Below are 22,426 nucleotides of genomic sequence, written 5' to 3' on the forward strand. Positions count from 1 at the left end.
TATTTTTTATTTTTTTATTTTTATTTATTTAGTTTTTATTCAGTTACAATTGTCTACATTTTCTCCCCTTCCCTCCACCCCACCCCAGCCAGTCCCACCTCCCACCCCCACCTCTACTCTCCCCTTGATTTTGTCCTTGTGTCCTTTATAGTAGCTCCTATAGACCCCTCTCCCCACTATGCCCTCCCCACTCCCCTGTGGCTATTGTGACAATGTTCTTAATTTCAATGTCTCTGGTTATATTTCGTTTGCTTTTTTCTTTTGTTGATTATGTTCCAGTTAAAGGTGAGATCATATGGTATCTGTTTTTTTGTTGTTGTTGTTGTTGTTCAAGTATAGTTTTCTGCCTTTTCCCCCCAGCCCTCCCCACCACCCCAGCCCTCCCTGCCTTCTGTATGATTTCTTAAACCTGCATATGGATCTACAGTTATCTCAAAATGAAAAGTTAAAAAATTGGGCCATGCTATAATATATAGAACATATATACATGCATATATATGTATAATATTGCACTTATGTTTTTAACTTAGTATATTGAGGTACCATGTGACTACTTATAGAGCTACTCATTCCTCTGAAAGACTTCTATATTTTGTGTTTAAATAGTAGTATTTATTCATTTACCCTTACTTTTTTATACTAAATTATATTCTTGCCCAGTGTAGAATAAAAATTACTAGAAATACGAAGAAACATGAAAGTGTTTCAAAGGAAACATCAAGACGACTCAGCTGTAATTAGCAGACAAAGACTTTAAAGCAGCTTTTATAAACATGCTAAAGGACTTAAAGGGAAATATGGCCATAAAGAGAGAACAGAATGGGAAATTCAGCCCAGAGATGGAAACTACAGAACCGGTGAAACTGTAGCCTCTGAAATGGGAATATTTTAGGTAGAGCTCGACAGCAGATGAGGGCAGACACGAGGAGGAGCCAGTGTGTGTGGATCCAAACTAATGGGAAGCGTCAGAGCTGGACAGCACAAGGAAGGAAGGCTGGAAAAATTGAACACTGATAATGTGAGATAAAATCAATCAATATACAATTGTATATATAATTGGAGTTCTGGAAGGAAAAGAGAGAGGATGTGATTATGCACAAAATACTCAAAACAAAATTGATGTTGAGCATCTATTTATATGCTTATTGGCCATTTGTATATCTTCTTTGGAGAATTATTCAGATTTTTTGCCTATTTTTAACTGGCTTATTTGTCATTTATTAATGATTTGTAAGAGTTTTCATGTATTCTAGATGCAAGTCCCTTATCAGATATATGATTTAGGAATACAGTCCCCCACTCTGTGAATTGTCTCCTTATGTTTTTTATGGTGTCTGTTGAAGCACAGATATTTTTAATTTTGATAAAGTCCAACTTATCTGTTTTCCTACTGTTGCGTATGCTGTTGGTGTCATATCTAAGCGGGCTTTGCCAGTCCCAAGATCAGTAAGGTTACTCCTCTATTTTCTTCTAAGAGCTTTGTAGTTTCGGCTCATTTATGTCTGTGACCCAGTTGGAGGTAATTTTTGTGTATGATGTAAAGGAGGGGCCCAACTTAATTTTTTGTATGTGAATAATAGCTTATTTCACCTTAGTAGCCAGAATTGTGTCATATGGCCACATTTAGCTACGGGGGGTAGGGAGATGAAAGTTTGGTTGGGGTCACTGCTACCCTAAACCACTGCCACAGCATATATAGTTTTTACAGTTGGCTCAAAATAGCATACCACCAGACTTCCTGAGGAATCATCTTAACCACTCTGAAATATAAATTTGATCCAAAAGCCTCCTATAACTGGCTTCAAAAATTTTTGTTATATGGTTTTCCTGAAGATAATGCTGAAAGCTGAAAGGGCTTGCTCTTCGTTACAATTAAAGAATGTATTTCACTCTTTCTTATGCCTCCACTAAGCTATTTGCTCACCATCTCTCTCTCTCACTTTTGCTGTTACTCTCACTCTCTCTCTCTCTCTCACATGCTTTTTATCAGCTAATGTTACATTATATTTAATGGGTTTGAAAAACATACCCTTAACTGGACATGTGGGCCTCTCTACGGAAAAACAACTCTTAGTGTTCTCCCTTAGCATTCTTGGGTCATAAAAACTTCTGAACACTTCTTAGTAAAATTTTATGCTGTGAGAGGCACAATGTTTAGCGATTTTAAGTACATGTTCAGCTCCAGAGCTGCTCCTTCATTTGATTCTTCTAAAGCGACTTGGAAGATACGCACAATGTCCTGATCTCGTTAGGATGAGTTGTCTGAGTAGCGTGGATCCTGGTGGAGCTTTCTCCCAGGCAAGTTAACAAGCTCAATGAGCCGAGGGATAAAGAAAAGCATCACTTTCCTGCCTCCTCATCACCATAGGTCATCATTTTTAACCCCCTAATGGTGCTTGGTAGCTGTGTGCAGATCGTCTAACAGGAGATGTGCAGATAACGGTTACTTTGCTGATTTCTATGGGAGAGGCCCTCCTGAATTTCCTGGTGTCTGTGGCTGCGCAGCTCTGAGACACAAGACGGATGTTTGATGATGAAATGAAATCTGGGTGGCTCCTGAGGTTCCATTAATACCTCTGCCTAAACTCTGTCTTCTTGTCTTTCTTGCCTCCCAAGATTGAGCTGTTTTAGCTAACTCAGTTGGTTAGAGTAAGCTGTTTTTCAAGATTATGTCAAGGGCAAACTCTCTAAAGCTGACTACAGAGAAAATAAGGTCCACAGTCGTAGAGGAATTCTGAACCCCAAGCAACTGTTGAAGACGTAGACTTGGTCATGACGTAGGGTAGGTATAAATATTTGTAATGATGATGCTAGTAACACATATTTTGAACTTAGTGCATTCCAGGCAGTCTTCTTGGTGCTTTACATGCAGGAACTCATTTAATGCATAACAACAGTAAATTATATTCTAATGCTCCCTTCTGTTTTATAAACCGTTTTCACATTTATTTGATTCTGATCGAAGTCCTGCGACATGAGGCCAGAGGAGCCTTGGAAGCACGACAACTAACTGTGAAGTGGTGCCCAAGTGCCTCCTGGAGCACAAAGGGGACGTTATGGGGAAACTAGTGAAACCCAAACGGAGCCTGCAGTTTAGCTCATGGCAGTGCACTCCGGCAACAGAAGATGTTAACTGCGTGAGGGCTATGCAGAGACTTTGTTATCTTTTTCTTTGACTCTAAACATAGTCTAAAACACAGCTTTTCTCTGAATCTAAAAATTATTCCAAAATAAAGTTTATTTTTTAAGTTGATTTAATGATTTTTATTATCCCCCATTCCCCCAGTTTCTGCTGTTTGAAAGGCTAAGTAACTTGCTGGTGGTGCGAAACCCCAACGCACACCCTAGTGCCCGCATCCCTGGCTCAGGCCTGCGTTCGGTGCTGCCCCAGTAAGAACGCATCGCTTTCCACGCCATCGCCCAATAGCCTTGTGAGATTTGGGAGGTAATGTCCTCATTGCACAGATAATAGATCATTGTGATCCATGTTCCCTACTGGAAAAATGACTCAAAAATATTTTTCCCATTGACTTCAGGTCTATAGTCCTTCCATATTTGGGTGGGCTCATATTTTGGGTCTCGTTTGCTTGAAACAATACAACAGAAACCTCATCATGATGATGATAGCCAGGGCCAAAGAAAGTTGTTTTGAAAAAGAATGATGGTATATGTGGTCTTCCGTGACCTCTGACACAAAAATCTAAGAATGAGTAGAAAACAGAAACACAAGAACTGCCCCGTCAAATCCAGATCCCCCTCCAATGCCGTAACTGTGAGGCTAATGATGGTAAGCCAGAAATGAGAAGTGAGGTTCACTTTGTTTCAGCTTAGCACTTGATTTTAAAAGTAGTAGGGCCCTTGAAGAGGTTTATTTGGAAGTTTGAAGAACCAGGCTGGACAGCTTGTGGTCATCTTGGCGTAGTTTGGTCTTTGAATTTAGAGGTTTTCTCCGCAGCCGCAGTACTCCCCAAGTTTGCATGATGACCTGTGCCTGAACTCTTCCTGCTGCTGCATTCACCGGCCTCTGTGCAGTCGGTGGCCAGTGTCCTGCCCACACCTGAGTTTTGGCCTCTTCCCGTCTCTATGAGTCTCACCCTGCTCCTGCTGTCGGTCTTTGGGTCTGTCTGCCAGCAACTCGCAGTTCCAGCTGCTGTTCTGTAGATCGGAGTTCAGTGCTTTGTGTCTTTTAAAAAATGTTTTCTTTGCTCACTGTAGGTACGACTAGTAGCAGCTAACATTTATTGGGGAAAAAACCATGTGCCTAGCATGCACTTTTCATGTGTGTTTAGTCGTTACAGCTGTTTTAAGTAGATACTGGTTTTCTTTCTTTCTAGATGAAGAGTGGGCGAGCTCAGTGACATTGAGGCTTGCAAGGGCCACACAGCTCCTACATGATAGAGCTGAAGTGGCCCCAGTGTTTTCTGACTCCAAAGCAACGAGGCTGCCGTTCCACTTGCCACAGAAGCGCTCTAGGCCAGCGGGTCTGATTCACGGCTGCACATTATATCCACCTGGGAAGCTTCTAAGAAGCACCCATGTCTGGACCCCTCCCCGTCCCAATCAGATGCCAGTCAGAATGTTAGAGCTGAAGAGACTTTTTAGATCATTCCTTCTTTCCTTTTCACCTCCACATTTTGACATTCTAGCACTAGGTAAGCCGAGGCCCCAGATCACATAGCCATCAAGTGTCAGAACCAAGACTAGAATGTAGGTCTCTTGATTCTGATTCTAGAGTTCTTTCCACACGAGTTCTTTCCACACCAAGATCAAATAAGTTAGAATATTTACTGTGTACAAAGGCTTAGGCATATGTATAGTCACAGATGAGTTTGTTTGTCTGCATGCGATATATAGAAATGTGTGTGCATGTACATCTCTGTACATGTATAGACACGTATGCTTATGTGGTTTTAAAAGTTGACACTCGTTGGTGAGAGAGGCAGTATTGTGTCATGCTGCCTGGTTTGAATCTTGGCTTCACTGCTTCTTAGCTATCCGATCATGGGCAAATTACCTTTCTGTTCCTTAGTTTCTTAGAGATAAATTGGGGATGAGAATAACTACTTCATGGAGTAAATGAGTTCATATGTATAAAGTGATGAGACAGTGTTGACACACAGGAAGTTCTCATAAGTGTTGGGTAATTGTATGAGTGAGGGTAGGCTCAGCTTACAGCTCCTGAAACCCAGTAGTTATTACCTTCACTATTGCAAAAGAATGATGATGACAAGTCAATGCAATCTGGTCCATCTGTACCAAATCCCTTTCTCCCAGCCTTAGAGAAATGTGTACGCCTTTCTGTAGCCCCTCGCAGGTCTGTACTCTCATCTGTCTCCAGAAAACATGCTGATTTCTAATTTACTTTCTTCTTTATCTCCGAGCTCATTATCGGACCTCATTGTTTGGTGAGACCCGTTGTCTGTGGGCTCACTGTTCCCTTTCAGCATCATTCAGCAGTGACTCTCTGTGTGTTCTGTCAATCAGCATGGGGGCCGCCAGAGGTGTTGCTGTGATGCAGGTTGGGATGTGGCATCACTCATCTCCAGGTGTATATGGTTTTTTTTACAGGCAAAATGGTTCTTGTCTCTTGAAGGTCATAGGCAATGGATAGGCAGTATTATAGAAAAACGAATAGAAAAAGTCTCTGAGACTTTTAGTAACGATGACCATCTGTTGTGTTAGGAGAGTTCCACCTAGAGAACTCAGAATATAAACTGAGGCCTGTCTCTGATCTCTTTGGGGTTCCAAGCATTGCTGCACTCAATAAAAGGAATCTGTTACACAAACACCAATCCAGTCAACAGGCATGGAAGGATGGGTCCCGTTACAGAATCATTAAATACCATTTAGCAAATGCCTTCAAAGGGGCTTTTTTCTTTTCTTTCTGCTTATAAGGATCAAGGTATTAAGTAGAGTCACAGTCAAATTAAGGATACCCACTGACTCTTCAAGCAAAGAGAAAATTCAGAATTTGGGGCGAGGCAATGTTTGGAAATGAGATAAAAATCTGAGCTGAAGTGGATATAGCAAGATCGAGTCAGGAGCGCAGGAAGCTACGTAGGTCAACTGTAGTATATTTTGAGACAACAGAATAGGCTGTCTTGAAAAGTAGTTTCCTGTGGAGCTGAGGCTCCCAAGGGTATAGTGAAGGCACCCCCTAGGGAAGGCTGCCAGCTGCCCAAAGAGGTCCCTAGCATCGTAGCTTCTGCTTTCTGTGTTCAGAAATTTTGTCTTAAGAGTTCAGAGTTGAGTGACCTCAGGATGCTAAATCATACTAACATTTGACTTGAGACTCAAGAATAAAATCAATTTGCTAATTTTTTAAGCCTATCTGTAGGTGAGTTATATGGAAAACAAAGTTATAAAGAGATTGCTTCATGAGTGTGGATACAGAACAGAGGGAGTTAGGGATGGGCTTTAAATATGTTCTGATGCTACACTCTGCTGAGAATCCAATTAATCTTCCCTTTACCAGGAGGGCCTCACAGAGGAGGTTATTATGCCTTCCAACACCCCACCCCACCCTTTCTCCCTGCCAGTCCTTGTTAGCTCTTTAACTGTAGTCTAGCCTATTAAGGCTGACCATCCCTAACCACCACTGACCACACACAACTTCATTAAATATGTTAATACTCTTGATCAAGTTGTCTCCCAGATTATTTTCACTATATAGTTGTTAGGGTTTGCTACTTTAAAAAAATCAGTAGTCTGGCAGATGTCACATACCTGCCTTTGCCATTCGTCGTGGTCTGAGTATGCTGACAGAACCCGGAAGTGGTAAAATCATTAATTTAGCTGAAGAATCCAGGTATGCAAGATACTAATTGGAGTCGACGAGATGTTAAAGGACTTTTCAGAGTATTTTAAAATTAAATTTGCCTGAATTCTTCTAAATGATTTTGCAGATTTCCATAATAAATGTGGCAAACATTTGTCCTATGGGATGTAAATAATCAAGCTCTGTTGCACTGTAGAGTAATATTATAAAGCACTTAGCTAATCAGATTGTGAGAGTCGCTCAAAATTTCTAACCATGTAATTTTTGCATAGAGAGAGGGTGCCTCATGCTGTGCAATTACCTGGTTTTATTAGCTATAAATTTGGTTGTTGCTAGCTGGCCTGATGGCCTAGTGCCTATGGAGAATTGGATGGTGGTTCTTGACTCGATGCTGCGCAGCTGAGTGCAGGAAGGCAGGCCGTCTGACAGTGGGGCAGTGGCTGAGGCCCTGCGAGGGAGCTGATGAGGAATTGTTTCTGATGCTTCTGCAACTAACTACAGGGAGCTTTGGAATTTTCTAGGCGGCGTGTAATTTGGGGTGCTGTATAAACTAACATTCCATTCGGTATTTACATTAGGTTTGAAAAGGAAAGTGGGCTGGCTCAGTGATTAGAAGCAGGGGTTAGACATACCTGCCTATGTTAAAAACTTGGCTTTGCTCTTTACTGTGCTCTTGGGCAAGTTTTTAAATTTCTCTGCGCCGAGGTTTGTTTTTGCTCCTACGAAAGGGAGATAATAGTAGGCCCGAGCTCACGATTTGCTGTGAGATTTTAAAGGCTCGCGCTCCATGAAGTTCTTGGCCGACCTCATAGTAGGCACTCAGTAAATATTAGCTGTTAGTATAGAGGAGTCTGTAAGTTGCAATCTCTCTGAACAAGGGCAGCTTTTAATAAAAAAAAATGTGTAGATGAAAGGAGTCATATTTTTATTGGACTTTTCTTTTAAAGAGAGAGAAGGGGAAATATATAAAAAGAGGCAGAGGTAGGAAACCTAGATTCAGATTTTATTAGTGACATTTACTAGGCTCCTGGAAAGTGAGCTTGAACAAACCATATCAAAGACCTAGTTTTTCAAAAATTGAAATACGATAATGTATCTAACTTATTTGTGAGAGTCAAGGAAGATAAGTGCTTCGGAATGTTGAAGTGGTATATTTATGTCAAAACATAGATAAACATGGAGGGTCCAATGTGATAAATACATGAAGTTCATTGAAATAAGCACAATACAAAGGTGGAATCCACTGCTAGAAGAGATCTGAATTTTCCGTGAGCTTGACATGACTCTGGATGACAAACCGACTACAAAGGAAGGGGGAGCTGTCAGAGTAAGGAGGTAGCCTTGGTTGAGCACCTGGCATTTGTTGGGCACTGAGGTAGGATTATTGTCCCTATTTTACAAATGAGGAGCCTGAGGCCCAGAGAGGCTACGTAACTTCCTCAGAGTCACCCAGCTTATGTGACTCACACAGCTAAGCCTCGTGCTAAGCCTCTGACTCCAGAGGATGGCCCAACACACTGGATAGTTACCTCAGTTCAGCTTATCAAATATTTATCAAGTACCCACTGGTGTAAATTACTGGTACTAATACCTTAATTTGTTTTATAGGAATGGATAGCAATTTAAAGCATGAAGGAATCTGACAGATAATTTTGTCCAACCAAGTCATTTTCTAAGAAAACAAGGTCCAGGTGACCAGGTGGCTTTAGGGCCATCTATGGAACTAGAATTTAAATGTCCACTTATGTAGTTCAGAATTTGATTAAGTTCTATTGCTATTCAGTTTTTTTAAAGCTTAATCCTTCATTAATTTATACTTGAGGACTAACTATGAGACTTACAGCCTTTCTTTGGGGAGGTTTTCCCTGTAATTTTAGCACCAAGTTACCTCTTTGACCGAGTTACCTAAGGTGCTTAGTGGAAAGCTGGGTTTTGTACATGCTCTTGTCACCCAAACTGAATACAGGTTGTTTACAATATGCTTGACTTTTCTCACGTCCCAGTGACGCTGTGTTGTGAGCACAAAGGAGGTAAAGTCTCTTAGCCTTGTTACGATTTGGAGGCATCTCTCAGATCCCTGTTCTTAAGTCTCTGCTGTTTGTTTCATTCAGTTTTAGCCAGCTTTCCATCCTGCCAGGTAGCCTGCCCTTAGCTGGGTATGTGCTTCACCAGAAAGCAGCCTGAGTCCTGGAGGGGCGCCCAGGCCGCTCTCCCAGCGGCCACATGCTGCTGCAGCCCACCAGGGAGACCACTGAGCAACAGACACTTCCCAGCAGTGGGGATGTTTGTAATAAATCCCACATGGCTCCGTCTCAGTTGGTCATCAGGAGTGAACAGAATGACTGGTTTATTTTTCTCTTAGTGTTTCCAGCCATTTCCCTTTCAAAGAAAAGTTTTCATGATGTGAAGCATCATTAGGAATATAGGCTGTTTTACATTACAGAACCTGAATTCCGTTCATTTATTCTTCTTTATTTCCCTGAATACCTAACGGGCAGCATTTGAAAGAGCACCTACAGAACTGTGCGGTTTGCTGTTTGCCATGTGACTGTGGTATTGAATGGGTCTCATTAAAGCCTGAAGTGACTCAACAAGCACGACCTGTGTATGATGCTCTGGTGCTCAAGTGCAGGACTGAAAAGCATCAACCTACTGTCTAAGTTGTTCTGTAGTGCTGTGTTTTTAGGAGGGGAGGGGCTGGTTTTCCATCTTGTTATACACGTAAGAATCAAGTTTTTATTTTAGGAAAATGCCCCCACCATGATACTCTTGGGGTAAAAATACAATGAATTAAATAGCAGTTTCTTTTTTTTTTTTTTTTAAGATTTTAGTTTTTTACTTTTAGAGAGAGGGGAAGGGACGCAGAAAGAGAGGGAGAGAAAAATCAATGTGTGAGAGAAACGTCGAATGTTTGCCTCTCACATGCGCCCCAACCGGAGACCAACCCTGCAACCCAGGCATGTGCCCTTTCCGGGAATTGAACCGGAGACCTTTCAGTCTGTGAAACAACACCCAGCCAATGAAGCCACACCAGTCAGGGCTAAATATCATTTTCTTGTTTTTGAATGTATTTTTGTGGTCTGGTGCATATAAATCTTTTGATTCCTGAGATTGAGCATTCTGTCTCCGTTGTCTCTATATGAGAACACGAAAGAAAAAGGAAGGGAGGTTCTGCCCACACCCTGCCGGGAAGAGCTAGGTACTTTGACCTTACAGACATGTAAGCACTGTTTTAGGAGTTCCTAAATCAAGAGTTCCCCCTTGTCCTTTACAACTGCTGCTAACTAAGTGCAGCCGTCCTAGGCTCCGTGGTGACAGCAGTAAGGTGTATGCCATTCCGAGAAGACCAGTGGCATTGTCTTTTCTAACCTGTCCTGTGCAGGAGAGGCCTGGTTCAGTTGCTGTGGACTTTCGTGGTGCCGGCCCAGTCCTAGGAAGAGGTCTGGGTCCTAGATCTCAGCCCATTTGGGCTGCTCTGACAGAAGACTGAAGACAGGGTGGCTTATAAACAAGATTTATTCCTCACATTTCTGGAGCCTGGGAAGTTCAAGATCGAGGCACTAGTGGATTTGGTTTGTGGTTGGAACCTGCTTTCTGGTGCATAGATGGCTGTCTTCCTACTGATTCCTCACAGGGTGGAGGGGGCATCCGGGGTCTCTTTGATAAGGGCACTGATCCCATTCATGAGGGCTCCACCCTCTTGATGTCCGCCTCCCAAAGGTCCCAACTCCAAATACAGTCACACGGGGTTAGTTTTCAACACATCAGTTTTAGGGGAGCACATTCAGTCCATAGCAGGGGGTCTGCATGAAATGCAGCTCCACTGCTCGGAGTCAGGGCTCCATTCCTCAGTGGCTGGTAGAGGAGCATCTGCCACAGTGGGTATGGAAACCATGGGCTCGATGAAAGGCTGGCTTACCTGCGGAGGTGATTTTGGAAATATATGATTAAATATATTAGATATAAAATTGGAAATGGAAGGTTTGAGACAGAGCAATCCTCTACATTCTGAATCTGAAAAAGTACAATAGCAAGGCAAGGACATGCTTGGAGAACAGCCAAAGCAGGAAAAGGCTGTCAAGAAATTGGGCTCATTTAACTGCCACGGACAGCAGAGCCTGCAACAGGCAAAGTCTTCAGTCTGAAAGTTTAAATTAGCAGTGAGCTGGTGAGCACAAATTTCTAATGTAGCTCCTACTGTGGTTATATAATTGACTATCATTCTTGTGAAAATACAGCCTTAGTAGCCCTTCTGCATGTAAAAAGAACAGAAGGAATGCTGAGGCAAATCGACACCCGCCAGCATTTTTAAAAAGGTTTTATTTACTTATTTTTAGAAAGAGGGGAAGGGAGGGAGAAAGAAAAGGAGAAAAACATTGATGTGAGAGAGAAACATCGATTGGCCACCTTTCATATGCGCCCCAACCATGGACCGAACCTGCAACCCAGGCAAGTGCCCTGGCCGTGAATTGAACCAGTGACCTTTCGCTTTGTGAGGTGGTGTCCAACCAACTGAGCCACACCAGCCAGGGCCACCCACCAGCCTGTTACTCCTTTCACCGTACTGTTCAGAGTAAACATTTGCGAACCCGGATGCTATATAGCGATTATTTAAACACACTAAATATCATTATCATTAAATACTATTTGTTCACTCATCCTCAGAATAGCATTGAGTGCTTCCTGTGTATAAAGCATCTGACCTTTCTCCCATATGTGGTATTAGACCAGCCATTCTGCAAGACGAACAAAGCAGGAAAGACTTCCGTGAAGGGCAGCAGGCAGTAGGAGCCCATGTAACAAAAGAAGGGGGCATCGTTTAATATAATACTGATCCAGACACTGAGAAGGCAGTCAGTCTAGATAGAGTGCACTCAGTTACCAGCACCCACATCTTTGGTCTCAGTCTTATGGCCCCTGACGACCTATGGCCTTCCCAAGAAACCAGGTGAGCACTGGTTTGTTCTGGAGCCATGTTGGCAGGAACTTATAGCCCAGAGAATAACTAACCTAGTTTTTATATACCTAGGGTAGTCCTGGAAGGGTAAGGGAATAGTTTTGCTTCTTCCTGATTCTACCCCAGGGAAAAGCAGAATTTCTGTGCAAATGAATATTTTTAATCTTAAATTTCTATATTCTAGTCATATATATTACATATAAAATTCATGAGTTCCTTTTTCTGATTAAAATTATATAGACTTATTATAAAGAATTTAGGAATATATAAACATTTAAAATCACTTATGGTCTTTCTGCTACCTAGAGATAACCACAACTTTTTTAACTTAGAATTTATTTATTTTATTATCAAAGTCACAAAACAGTATTTTATTCAATAAATACACATTTTAAATATATTTTATTGATTATGCTGTTATAGTTGTCCCAATTTTTCCCCCTTTGCTCCCCTCTATCCGGTACCCTCCATGCCTTCCAGCAATGCCCCCTTAGTTCATGTCCATGGGGCGTGCATGTAAGTTCTTTGGCTTCTCCATTTCCTATATTGTTCTTAACACCCCCCCTGTCTATTCTGTACCTACCAATTTGTACTTCTTAATCACTGTACCTTTTCCCTCCTTCTCCCTCTTCTCTTTCCCAGCTGATAACCCTCCTAATGATCTCCATATCTATAATTCTGTTTCCGTTCTGCTGTTTGCTTAATTTGTTTTTTAGATTCAGTTGTTGGTAGTTTGAATTTATTGCCCTTTTCATGTTTATAGTGTTGATCTTCTTTTTCTTAAATATGTCCCTATAACATTTCATATAACAATGGTTTGGTGATGATGAACTCCTTTAGCTTTACCTTGTCTGGGAAGCACTTTATTTGCCCTTCTGTTCTAAATGATAGCTTTGTTGGATAGAGTGATCTAGATTGTAGATCCTTGCTTTTCATCACTTTGAATACTTCTTGCCAGTCCCCTCTAACCTGCAAAGTTTCTTTTGAGAAGTCAGCTGACTGTCTTATGGGAACTCCTTTGTAGGGAACTCTATGCTTTTCTCTTGCTGCTTTTCAGATTCTCTGTTTATATTTAACCCTTGGCATTTTAATTATGATATGTCTTGGTGTGGTCCTCTTATGTCCGCCTTTTTTGGGACTCTCTGTGCTTCCTGGACTTTTATGTCTATTTCCTTCACCAAATTAGGGAAGCTTTCTTTCATTATTTTTTCAAATAAGTTCAATTTCTTGCTCTTTCTCTTCTCCTTCCATTACCCCTGCGATTCGAATGCTGGCACATTTGGAGATGTCCTAGAGGCTCCTTATCTATCCTCATTTTTTTGCATTCTTTTTCCTTCTTGCTGTTCTGATTGAATGTTTTTTTCTTCTTTATGTTCCAAATCATTGATTTGATTCTTGGCTTCATCCACTCCACTGTTGGTTTCCTGTAAATTTTTCTTTATTTCTCTAAGTGCAACCTTCATTTCTGCCTGGATCTATTTTATGGTGTTGAAGTACCCAATGAGTTCCTGGAGCATCCTGATAACCAGTATTTTGAACTTTGTATCTAATAGATTGCTTATCTCCATTTTCTTTAGTTCTTTTTCTGGAGTTTTGTTCTGTTCTTTGATTTGGGCCATATTTCTTTGTCTCCTCAATTTTGCAGCCTCCCTGTGTCTGTTTCTGTGTATTAGGTACAGCTGCTTTGACTCCCTTTCTTAGTAGTGTGGCCTATTGTAGAAAAGCACACCAGTTAGTTGGATGGGGCAGAGCCTCAGGTAATTGCCAGGGCAGGCAATCCGTGTTGCCTTTCTGTATCTCTTTGTGAGGGGAGGGCTCATAGAGGAGACAATGCTGCTTCTTGGTCTCTGGAGTTTTTTTCTGGGAGGAAGCTGTCTCCCAGCACTTGCACTGATGCCAGACACTTCAGTTTCTCCCCATATGCAGCTGGTGCCCTTCCAGCAGTGGCCCTGGTGCTGAAGCTCACAGGGAATGAGTCTGCGTAAGTCCTAAGTCTATTGCGGGCCCTTTAAGAGGAGACACCTGAGAATCCTGCAGTTTCTTCTGCCACCCCAATTCCTACTGATTTTTACAACCAGAAGTTATGGGGACTTGTCTTTCTGGTGCTGGAACCCTAGGCTGGGTGGTCTGCTGTGGGGCTGGAATCCCTCACTCTAGAGGTATTCCTCCTGATTTTTATCTACCATATATGAGTGTGGGACTGCCTGTTCCATCTCTCCCTACCTCTCTGCACCTCTCCACGTGTGTCTGAGTCTATGCATCTCTCTGCATGTCTCTACATATTCACCCCACCAACCATCTGGATGAATGTGGCTTCCTGAATTCCTTGGTCGTCAGACTTCCATAGAGCTCAATTTTCTGATGATTCTGGGTGATATTTGTGTTGTAATGTAGTTGTAATTTTTGCTGTGGCTGTGCGAGGAGGTGAACCGTGATTACTTACACCTCCCTCTTGACCAGAAGTCCCATAGTAAAACTGCAGAACCTCAAGGTGCCAGAAAGAAATACTACCAGGATGGTGCAGGTGTACTCCCTGTCAGGCTCCTGCTGCTCCCGCTCATCAACCTGCTCAGTCTCTTCCTGCCTGCCCACCCCCGGGAGAGACTCCTCAGTGCTGCAGACCCTGGAGAGGCACCCCTCAGCTAGGCAGCTCCATGCTGAACCTGGGCACCTGACCTCACCCCAGCTGGGTCACCACCACTGCCTTCTGCTTGCAAGTTCCTCCATTTCTACTTCTCCACCACCACCTCCCCCAACCCAGAGCAAGCACCACCGAGATAACCACAGTCAATATTTTGTTTTATTTCTTCCCAGTTTATCTTCTGTTTTTTTTAATGTGTTATCATTTCATGTCTTCTTGAACTTTTGGGGAATAGACTGACCCTGGACCATACTGATACTTAAGAGACAGAACTGTCTTTAGAGAGAGGCTTTGACCTTGAATGCACTTTGCAGTAAGGAGACTGCTTCCTCTGACTGATTGGATGAGCCACTTTTCTTTCTTTTGCTATCATATTCTCAAGGAATCATAGAATCTTGGAACTGGTGAAGACCTCAGAGATCAAGGTCCGTGGAGTAGTGTTTAATACTGCACACACCACAGGGCACAAAGAAGCATTTGATACTTGTGGTTTCTGTACCTACTGTCTGGGTTGGTGGTACCACATCACAGGAAGGACCCTGTGAGACACACTCCTGCTGCTCTTGCTGTTGACAACCAGGGAGAAAAAAGCCTGTTCCTCATATATTATATAAATGGAACCCTGTCCAGGTGGCCAGTTGGTTGGAGTGTTGTCCCATAAACAGAAAGGTTGTAGGTTCAATTCCCAGTCAGCACATGCCTAGTTCGTGGGTTTGGTTCCTGGGCAGGGCACATGTTGGAGGCAACCGATAGATGTTTCTCTCACATCTATGTTTCTCTCTCCCTCTCTGTCATTCTCTCTCTCTCCCCACCCCCACCCACTTTCTGTCTCTCTGGGACCAGTAAATATGTCCTTGGGTGAGGGTAAAAAGAAGACACAGATGGAGCCTGCCAGCCTAACGATCATGGTGCTGCATAAACTGTTGCTTTCACGCTGTCGGGACCAACAGAGTGCTCTCAGTGACTTTCTTTCCCAGAAGGAAGTGAACTCAATTTTATTTTAGTGCATGTATCACATAAATAACATAGACTATAGCAGTGGAATATTAAAAATATAAAACAAGTCTTAAAATACAGAATCTTTAATGATGTTTTGGCAACCCTACAAAATTAAAGAAATTTAAATTTAGGATTAGGTTGAAAAGAGTTTTAAATTGAAGGAAAGTGGTTGCTCTGAGGATGAAGATACTGATTAATTTAAAATCTTATTATAAAACTGATGAAAGTACTTTAAAGGAAGGGAATTAAAATTTCCCTTAAACTTAAATTTGGTTGCAAATGCCACTTATATATTTAGTCTACCTCTGTTTATTATTAGCCTACCTCCAATGAAACTAGTACAATAGTACTCTAAAATACTATGTTTTCTTGATAGTAAATCAAATTGTTAGTTTATTGAATTAGGACCTGAAGTCTTACTCCATGAAAATGTCTTTTTTTTTTGCAAATGATACTGGAAGAGTATAGTTTTTCATAACTAAGAAAATAAAATGTGAGCATGACAGTCGGACACAGAGAATAACTGTCATTTTGACATTAGCATATTCCTACTCAAGAGCTGTTAGGGTTGCTTACCAATGCTTGAAAAGATAAATTCCGCCTCTCCAAGGCATCACTTTGCAATCTTCAGTATATACATAAAAACTAGCTGGAACACTGAAAATCCTGTGTCATGGTGAATTTTAAAATTGTCATCTAGGATTCAGAATATTCTTATATTTACTCTTTATTGATAAAAATGTTTTTGACGGTCACAAAATTTAGATACCGCTAAGAATATACCAAAAACATACCAAAGGACAACATTCCCCTATTCTGACAAATACTGGCCCAAAAGTCTAATGCTTTACTCACAAAGAGTTGATCTGCCACTTATATAAAATTATAAATTTTATAAATATGAAATTGGGGGGTAGTGGAGAAGTATGATTTCCAAACTTCATATACACTCTTGTTTTTTACAACAAAGCTCATTTACTCTTTCTTAATAAGAAATACAGTTGCCACATGGGTGAATAATTACATTGCCCAGTTAATGCATTTCCTTCTGACTTGGAAAACCAGACTATGAGAAGAAGGTTGTCTGACGAGCACAGGACCTCTGCACACAGCAGGCACTCTGAGCATCAAGGAATCATTTGATCGTGCCCTTCGGCACCTACAGAGAAACGTGGTCCAACCCACCATGATAAACGCCTCATCCAGTCAATGATCATTTTCTTTTCTCTCAGTTCCATGTTGAACCCACACCAGCCCTCAAACTTCTGTTTTGTACGTGGTTATACCACCTTCCAAACAAGTTTTTCAGTGTTTTTAAATGAAATCTCAACTCTTAAACTATGAACAAAAGTTGAACAAATAACACTAATTCAGTGTGCAGATTCCTAAAGGGGCCTTCCTTCTGAGCAAGGCTTCTCCATTTTCGTCCATTGCCGACATTCTTCATGACCCCTTTCTGAGGTGTGGACTTCCAGATCTCCTGTTTACTTACTGCCAGTAACATGCCTTTCATTTAAAAATATTAAACACTTACTATATTTAACTTACATGACTTTGTACTTAATTGTTATAATTCTTGATTAGCCATATGTTTTATCAATAATAAAAGATTTAAGGTATGTAGAAAATGTCCTATAGACATTAGCAGATATAACTGTACTATCTCTGTGTTTTCACTTCAGAAATTAAGTTTAATAAATACAATTTGTTTTTCACCACGTCACTCCACAGCACAGTTCTCTAGTATTTAATACATTTCCGAGTGTAAAGTATGGCCTCCGCAGCGAGTCACTGCTGTAAGTCAATAATGCACTTTTATATCCTTTACAGTGCCTGTTGCATGCAGTAGAACAGAAAATCATTTTTTATTTTTTATTTTTATTGATTTTAGAGAGGAAGGGAGAGGTAGAGAGAGAGAGACAGAGACAGAGAAGAGAGATCAATTAGTTGGTCCACTTATTATGCATTCATTGGTTGATTCTTGTATGTGCCCTGACCCGAGATCGACCTGCAACCTTGGAGTATGCAGGCGATGCTCTAACCAACCGAGCTACCTGGCCACGGCCAGAGATAACATTTTAATGAATTATTAGATAAATAGTATCACTGAATATTTCCTGAATCCATTCATCAATAGTTAAAAACCCCTACCTTAATTTTATCATGACTAGTCATCCGACCGATAGTCTTGCTGCAGCCTCTCAAGAAGAGACACGATGCAGAAGAATGTACTTGACTGTTGGGAAGACAACTTTTACTGTAAATGAATATGGTCGCTCCCTCTTTATTCCATCTCCTCCGCTATCAGTTGTGCTTGCAGGTAGGCCGACTTTTGTCGCCACTTCAACCTCATTTCTGTTTTAAATTTTCAGGAAGCTTCCATAGAAATTCTTAAGCTTTTGAAGAATGCTGCCGAAGACAGTTTTTTCAGTATCACATGCTTGTTGAGCACATATATATCTTTGTAAATGTATGTACAAGAAAATTAAATAGGAAACCTGTTATATTAGACTTTCATAAATATGGAATTTTATGTAATTTTGTATTTTATTTTCATACAGGCAGAAATACTCAGTGTCCTCAGTCACAGAAACATCATCCAGTTTTACGGAGTAATTCTTGAACCTCCCAACTACGGTATCGTCACAGGTAGGAACTCATTATTTGACTTTCTCTCCCCAATTACCTAGCTTTAGATTCCTTAATAAGCTAAAATGTTTAATATTAGGTTCAGTCATGAATTGTGTGCTACTGTCAGATGTCACTTCTGTTGCTATCAAGCATTAATAAAACTGATTATATCAATATAATTAAGAATGGTGTTTCCACTTCTACCCATGTTTAATTGTGCTAATTATATCTGCATAAATGCTATTTAAATACACTCGCAGCTGCAATACCAATATTTAAAGGTGCCGTTTAACTAAAATTTCATTTAATTAGTTGAAATGAGCGATGTTTTTTGTAAGTCTGTGACCTTTTACAAATTAAGATTTCTTGAGCTATTCATGTTGTAATTCTTTGCAAGGTGTTTTATTCCCATTAGAGCATTCTTTCTTCAAGGTGTCGGACATGAGAACAATATTTTTCAGGTTTGGTCATCTGGGTTGGTAATGACCTTGGTCTAAATTATCACGTAATTTGGAACAGTGGTTTATAACTGGTAGGAATGTCCTTTCCAAAGAGGAGCACACAGAAAATTTTGCCATATAAAAACACAGACATGTTTTTTAAATACTTTATACTCATGTTTATACAATCCAATCAGCAGCTTTAGGGTCTGTAATAAGTATAGTGTTCAATTTTGCAGTAAATAACTTTGATCAGGTTCTTTATCAGGGCAGCTCTTTGATTAAAACAAAACAAAGAACAAAAACCTTAATAGATTAGCCCTATCTTCTTCTACCATAGTGGTTAGAACTTGGATTGTCTTTATATGTAGAAAATAACAACTAAAAACCCTCAATAGTCTACAGCCCTATCACCCTGAATGCGCCCGATCTCATCTAAAACCCTCAGTAAAAAGGATCGGATTAGATACTTTCTTATAAATGATCTCATTTAATACTTACAATAACCCTATGAGACAAGTAAAATAATTTCTATTTTACAAATAAGACTCTAACTTAAGTAATTTTCCCGAGGTCACCCAGTTAGTGGTAGAACCAGAGTGGTGGAAATGTCTCAGGTTGATGTCCATACCGAAGTTCCTCCCCTTGCATGCAAGCTGTGATTACACTGGTCTTAAGCTCAAAGGGACGTGATTGCTATTATTTCCATCTTCTCATAGCAGGCACTTTAACAAGTTTTTACTCTGATAAGTAGTATTTTTACCTAAGTTCTTAAGTAGTGGGTATTTTATCCCCATTTAGCTACCTTTAGGTCTGTGCCTGAAATGAGGTATGTGGAAGTTTTTATCTTGAGCTTATATATTTTCTGTTAACTAGAATACCCAAGAAATGGGTTATATTGTTAGGGTATATGCCATGCTTAACCTTCTAGGTCAGATCTGGTTTAAAGTTAAACCCTGTCTCTGACCCAGTTCCCGTACTGCTCTTTGTTTCCTAGTCCATATTTATATTTACTTTTTACTGGTTACTTGTAAATCTGCATCCAGTTTTCTGATTCTCATTTGTAACTTAATTTATTCCTATCTAGCAGATGAAAGTGTGATGCTCCGAAGAGATTAGAAACTCTGCTTTTTGTCTTGTACCCTGTATGTTTAATGCTTTTGAGGATAAGATTTTAGCTTTAAGCCACTCAGTGGACTATTCATGAAGTTTTCTAGTTTCTTTCGAGGTGAGGATGAAGACTAGAAAATGAGACTTGCGTGATGGTATGAATCCTTTGTCTAAGAGTTTACTCAGTCCCTAGGAGGATATGAAACATAGTCATTTTTTTAGCCAGCATATTCAAACTGGGTCTTCTCATCCAAATGAGGGAGAAGGAATCCAAGCAGCTGGATGAGTATTTTTTAATTTTATTTAGTTTTTTCTAATAGCCTAGCCAGTCCTTTATTTTGTGTACCCTTCTAATATTCTCTGCTAATACCTATACCTACTCAAAATCTTTGGTTATCAGTAACTGGTTCTTTTAGAGCTATATTCATTTCCCTGTAAGGCCAATAAGTAACATTAAATGTTAGCATTAAACATTTCTTTAAAACCACACAAGTTTCAGAATTGTGAGGAATAGTAAATTCAGAATTGCTCTTTTACTGGCCTAGGAGGTTGATTGTTAAAGATTCCTCTTAGCCAAGTTTTGATGCTTTAGTATGTATCAATTTGATAAGATTGCCTTTACTCCTAAATATGCTAGTGTTGTCTGTTTACAAGTATCTGCCAAAGACATATGTGAGCTTCTCAACGAGCCTTCTCCAGCATTAGGATGAAGCCATACTCTGTGCATAACCGAGCCGAGTTTGGGAGCTGAGATGGGTTGGGGATGACAAAACTTCTCCCGCCTCTTTAAGTGAACACATTGAGTTTAACATGCAAAAATATCAAAGTATAACTATGTTCAGAGAACTAAAAGAAACTGTTTAAAGAATTAAAGGAAAGTATGAAAGCAGTAAATCAACTATTAAAGAGTCACATCAAATAGATAGAAGTTATTATTTTTTTTTAAAGACCCAGTCAAAATTTAGGAATTGAAAAAAACAGTAATTAAAACTTAAAATTCTCTAAAGTTGACTTAAAGCATATAGGAGATAAAAGAAGAAAAACAAATTAATGAACTTAAAACCAGATCAATAGAAATTATTTGATCTGAAAAAGAAAAAATTTGAAGAAAAATGAACAGGACCTGAGACCTATGGAACAACATCAAGTATATCAATTCATGTGTAATAGCAAACAAAGAAGAGAAGAAGGGTATAAAAATCTAAAATGAAAAAATAGAAAACTATTTGAAGGAATAATGGCCAGAAAGACTTCCTGAATTTGATAAAATACATTCATCTACGTACTTGAGAAGCCTAACAAATTCCAAGTGGGATAAAGGCAAAAGAACGTACACCTGGACACATCATGGTCAAACTCTTGGTAAAGTCAGAGGGAAAAATTCTTGAAAGTAGCAAGAAAAAACAACTTCTCATGCACGAGAGAATGACAGTATGATTAATGACTGACTCTCATCTACAGCAATAGAGGCCAGAAGGTGGTAGGCAATAAAGTACTGAAAGAAAAAACTCTATCCAGCAAAATTATCTTGTAAAAATGAACTTAAAATAAAGACATTCTTGCACAAAGGATGAAAGAACTGTTGCTAGCAGTCCTGCCTTACAAGAAATGCTAAAGGAAGTCTTCAGGCTGAAAAAATGCCAACAGGTAGCCATTCAGATCCATGGAGAGAAATAAAGGGTGCTGGAAATGACAAGTATCTGGGTTCATATAAATGGCTCCATATTATATTTGCTCTCATTTTCTTAACATAATTAAAAACATGAGATTATATAAAGCAATAATTATAACCCTGTTGACTTTGAAACATATATAGATACATATTACAGTAATAGCCTAAGGAACGAAGGAAGGAACGGAACTAATTTGGAGAAAGGTTTCTATATTTTACTGTAATTAAGAATATTAATCTACAGTAGATTGTGCTAAATTAAGATGGATTTTGTAATTCCTTGAGCCACTACTAAGAAAGTCTACTCAAGAAGTTTAGTAAAAAATCAGCCGAGGAATGAAAATGGCAAATTAGAAGCATTAACACAGAAGAAGGACTAGAGGGCCGAGGGTAGGGGACGTGCAGAAACAGATGGCAAACGTAAGCCCAACATTTCGTTAGTTACATGGAGTGTGAAGATTCTAAACACCCCAGTCAAGAGAGAAATTGTCAGACTGGATTTTAAAAAGCAAGAACAACTATATACTGCCTATAAGGGACACCCCTCAGGTTCAAAGACATCAGTAATTCCAAAGTAAGAGGATGGAAAATCAAATGCCATGCAAACAATAACCATGAGAGAAGTGGAATTACTATATTAATTTCAGACAAAATAGACAAAAAAAGCAATATGTCACTGTGGCCAGATGGTAAGTTGATTGGAGTGTTATCCACACACCAAAAGGTTGTGGGTTTGATTACCAGTCAGGGAACATACCTAGGTTGCAGGTTCCATCCCAGGTCAGGGTGCATACTGGAAGCAACTGATATCTCTTCCCCCACCATCCCTCCCCCACAAAAAACAATAAAACATATCCTCGGGTAAGGATTAAAACAATATGTCTAAAGACAAGAGTCATTTTATCCTGATAAAAAGATCAATACATCAGGAAGATATAGCAGTTTTAAATGTATGTACTTAACAAGTCCTCAAAGTACCTGAAGCAAAAACTGACAGAATTTAAAGGAGAAATAAGCAATTCAGCTGGTTGCAGCACCCCACTCTCAATAACTGCTAGTACTAAACCAAACAAGAATTACAAGGATAAGGAAGACTTGACACTCAGCCAGTTGTAGCTGACTCATATGCACAACACACCGACCAGCCACGGGCACATGTCTTTCCAGGTGCGCGTGGGGCAATCTCCAGGATACGTCA

The 22,426-nt window shown here is 40.1% G+C and overlaps 1 protein-coding gene across 3 annotated transcripts in view; it reads left to right on the forward strand.

Moving 5' to 3' along the window:
- MAP3K20 (mitogen-activated protein kinase kinase kinase 20) overlaps positions 1-22,426 on the forward strand; it is a 158,238-nt gene that overhangs the window by 49,213 nt on the left and 86,599 nt on the right. For all 3 annotated transcript variants that reach the window (XM_053918785.2, XM_053918786.1, XM_024561483.4), the window contains exon 3: positions 17,937-18,024. In XM_053918785.2, the coding sequence (XP_053774760.1) occupies positions 17,937-18,024 (88 nt within the window). The remainder of the gene's footprint in view (positions 1-17,936; positions 18,025-22,426) is intronic.

The sequence above is a fragment of the Desmodus rotundus genome, chromosome 2 (assembly GCF_022682495.2).
Source record: "Desmodus rotundus isolate HL8 chromosome 2, HLdesRot8A.1, whole genome shotgun sequence".
Taxonomy (NCBI): domain Eukaryota; kingdom Metazoa; phylum Chordata; class Mammalia; order Chiroptera; family Phyllostomidae; genus Desmodus; species Desmodus rotundus.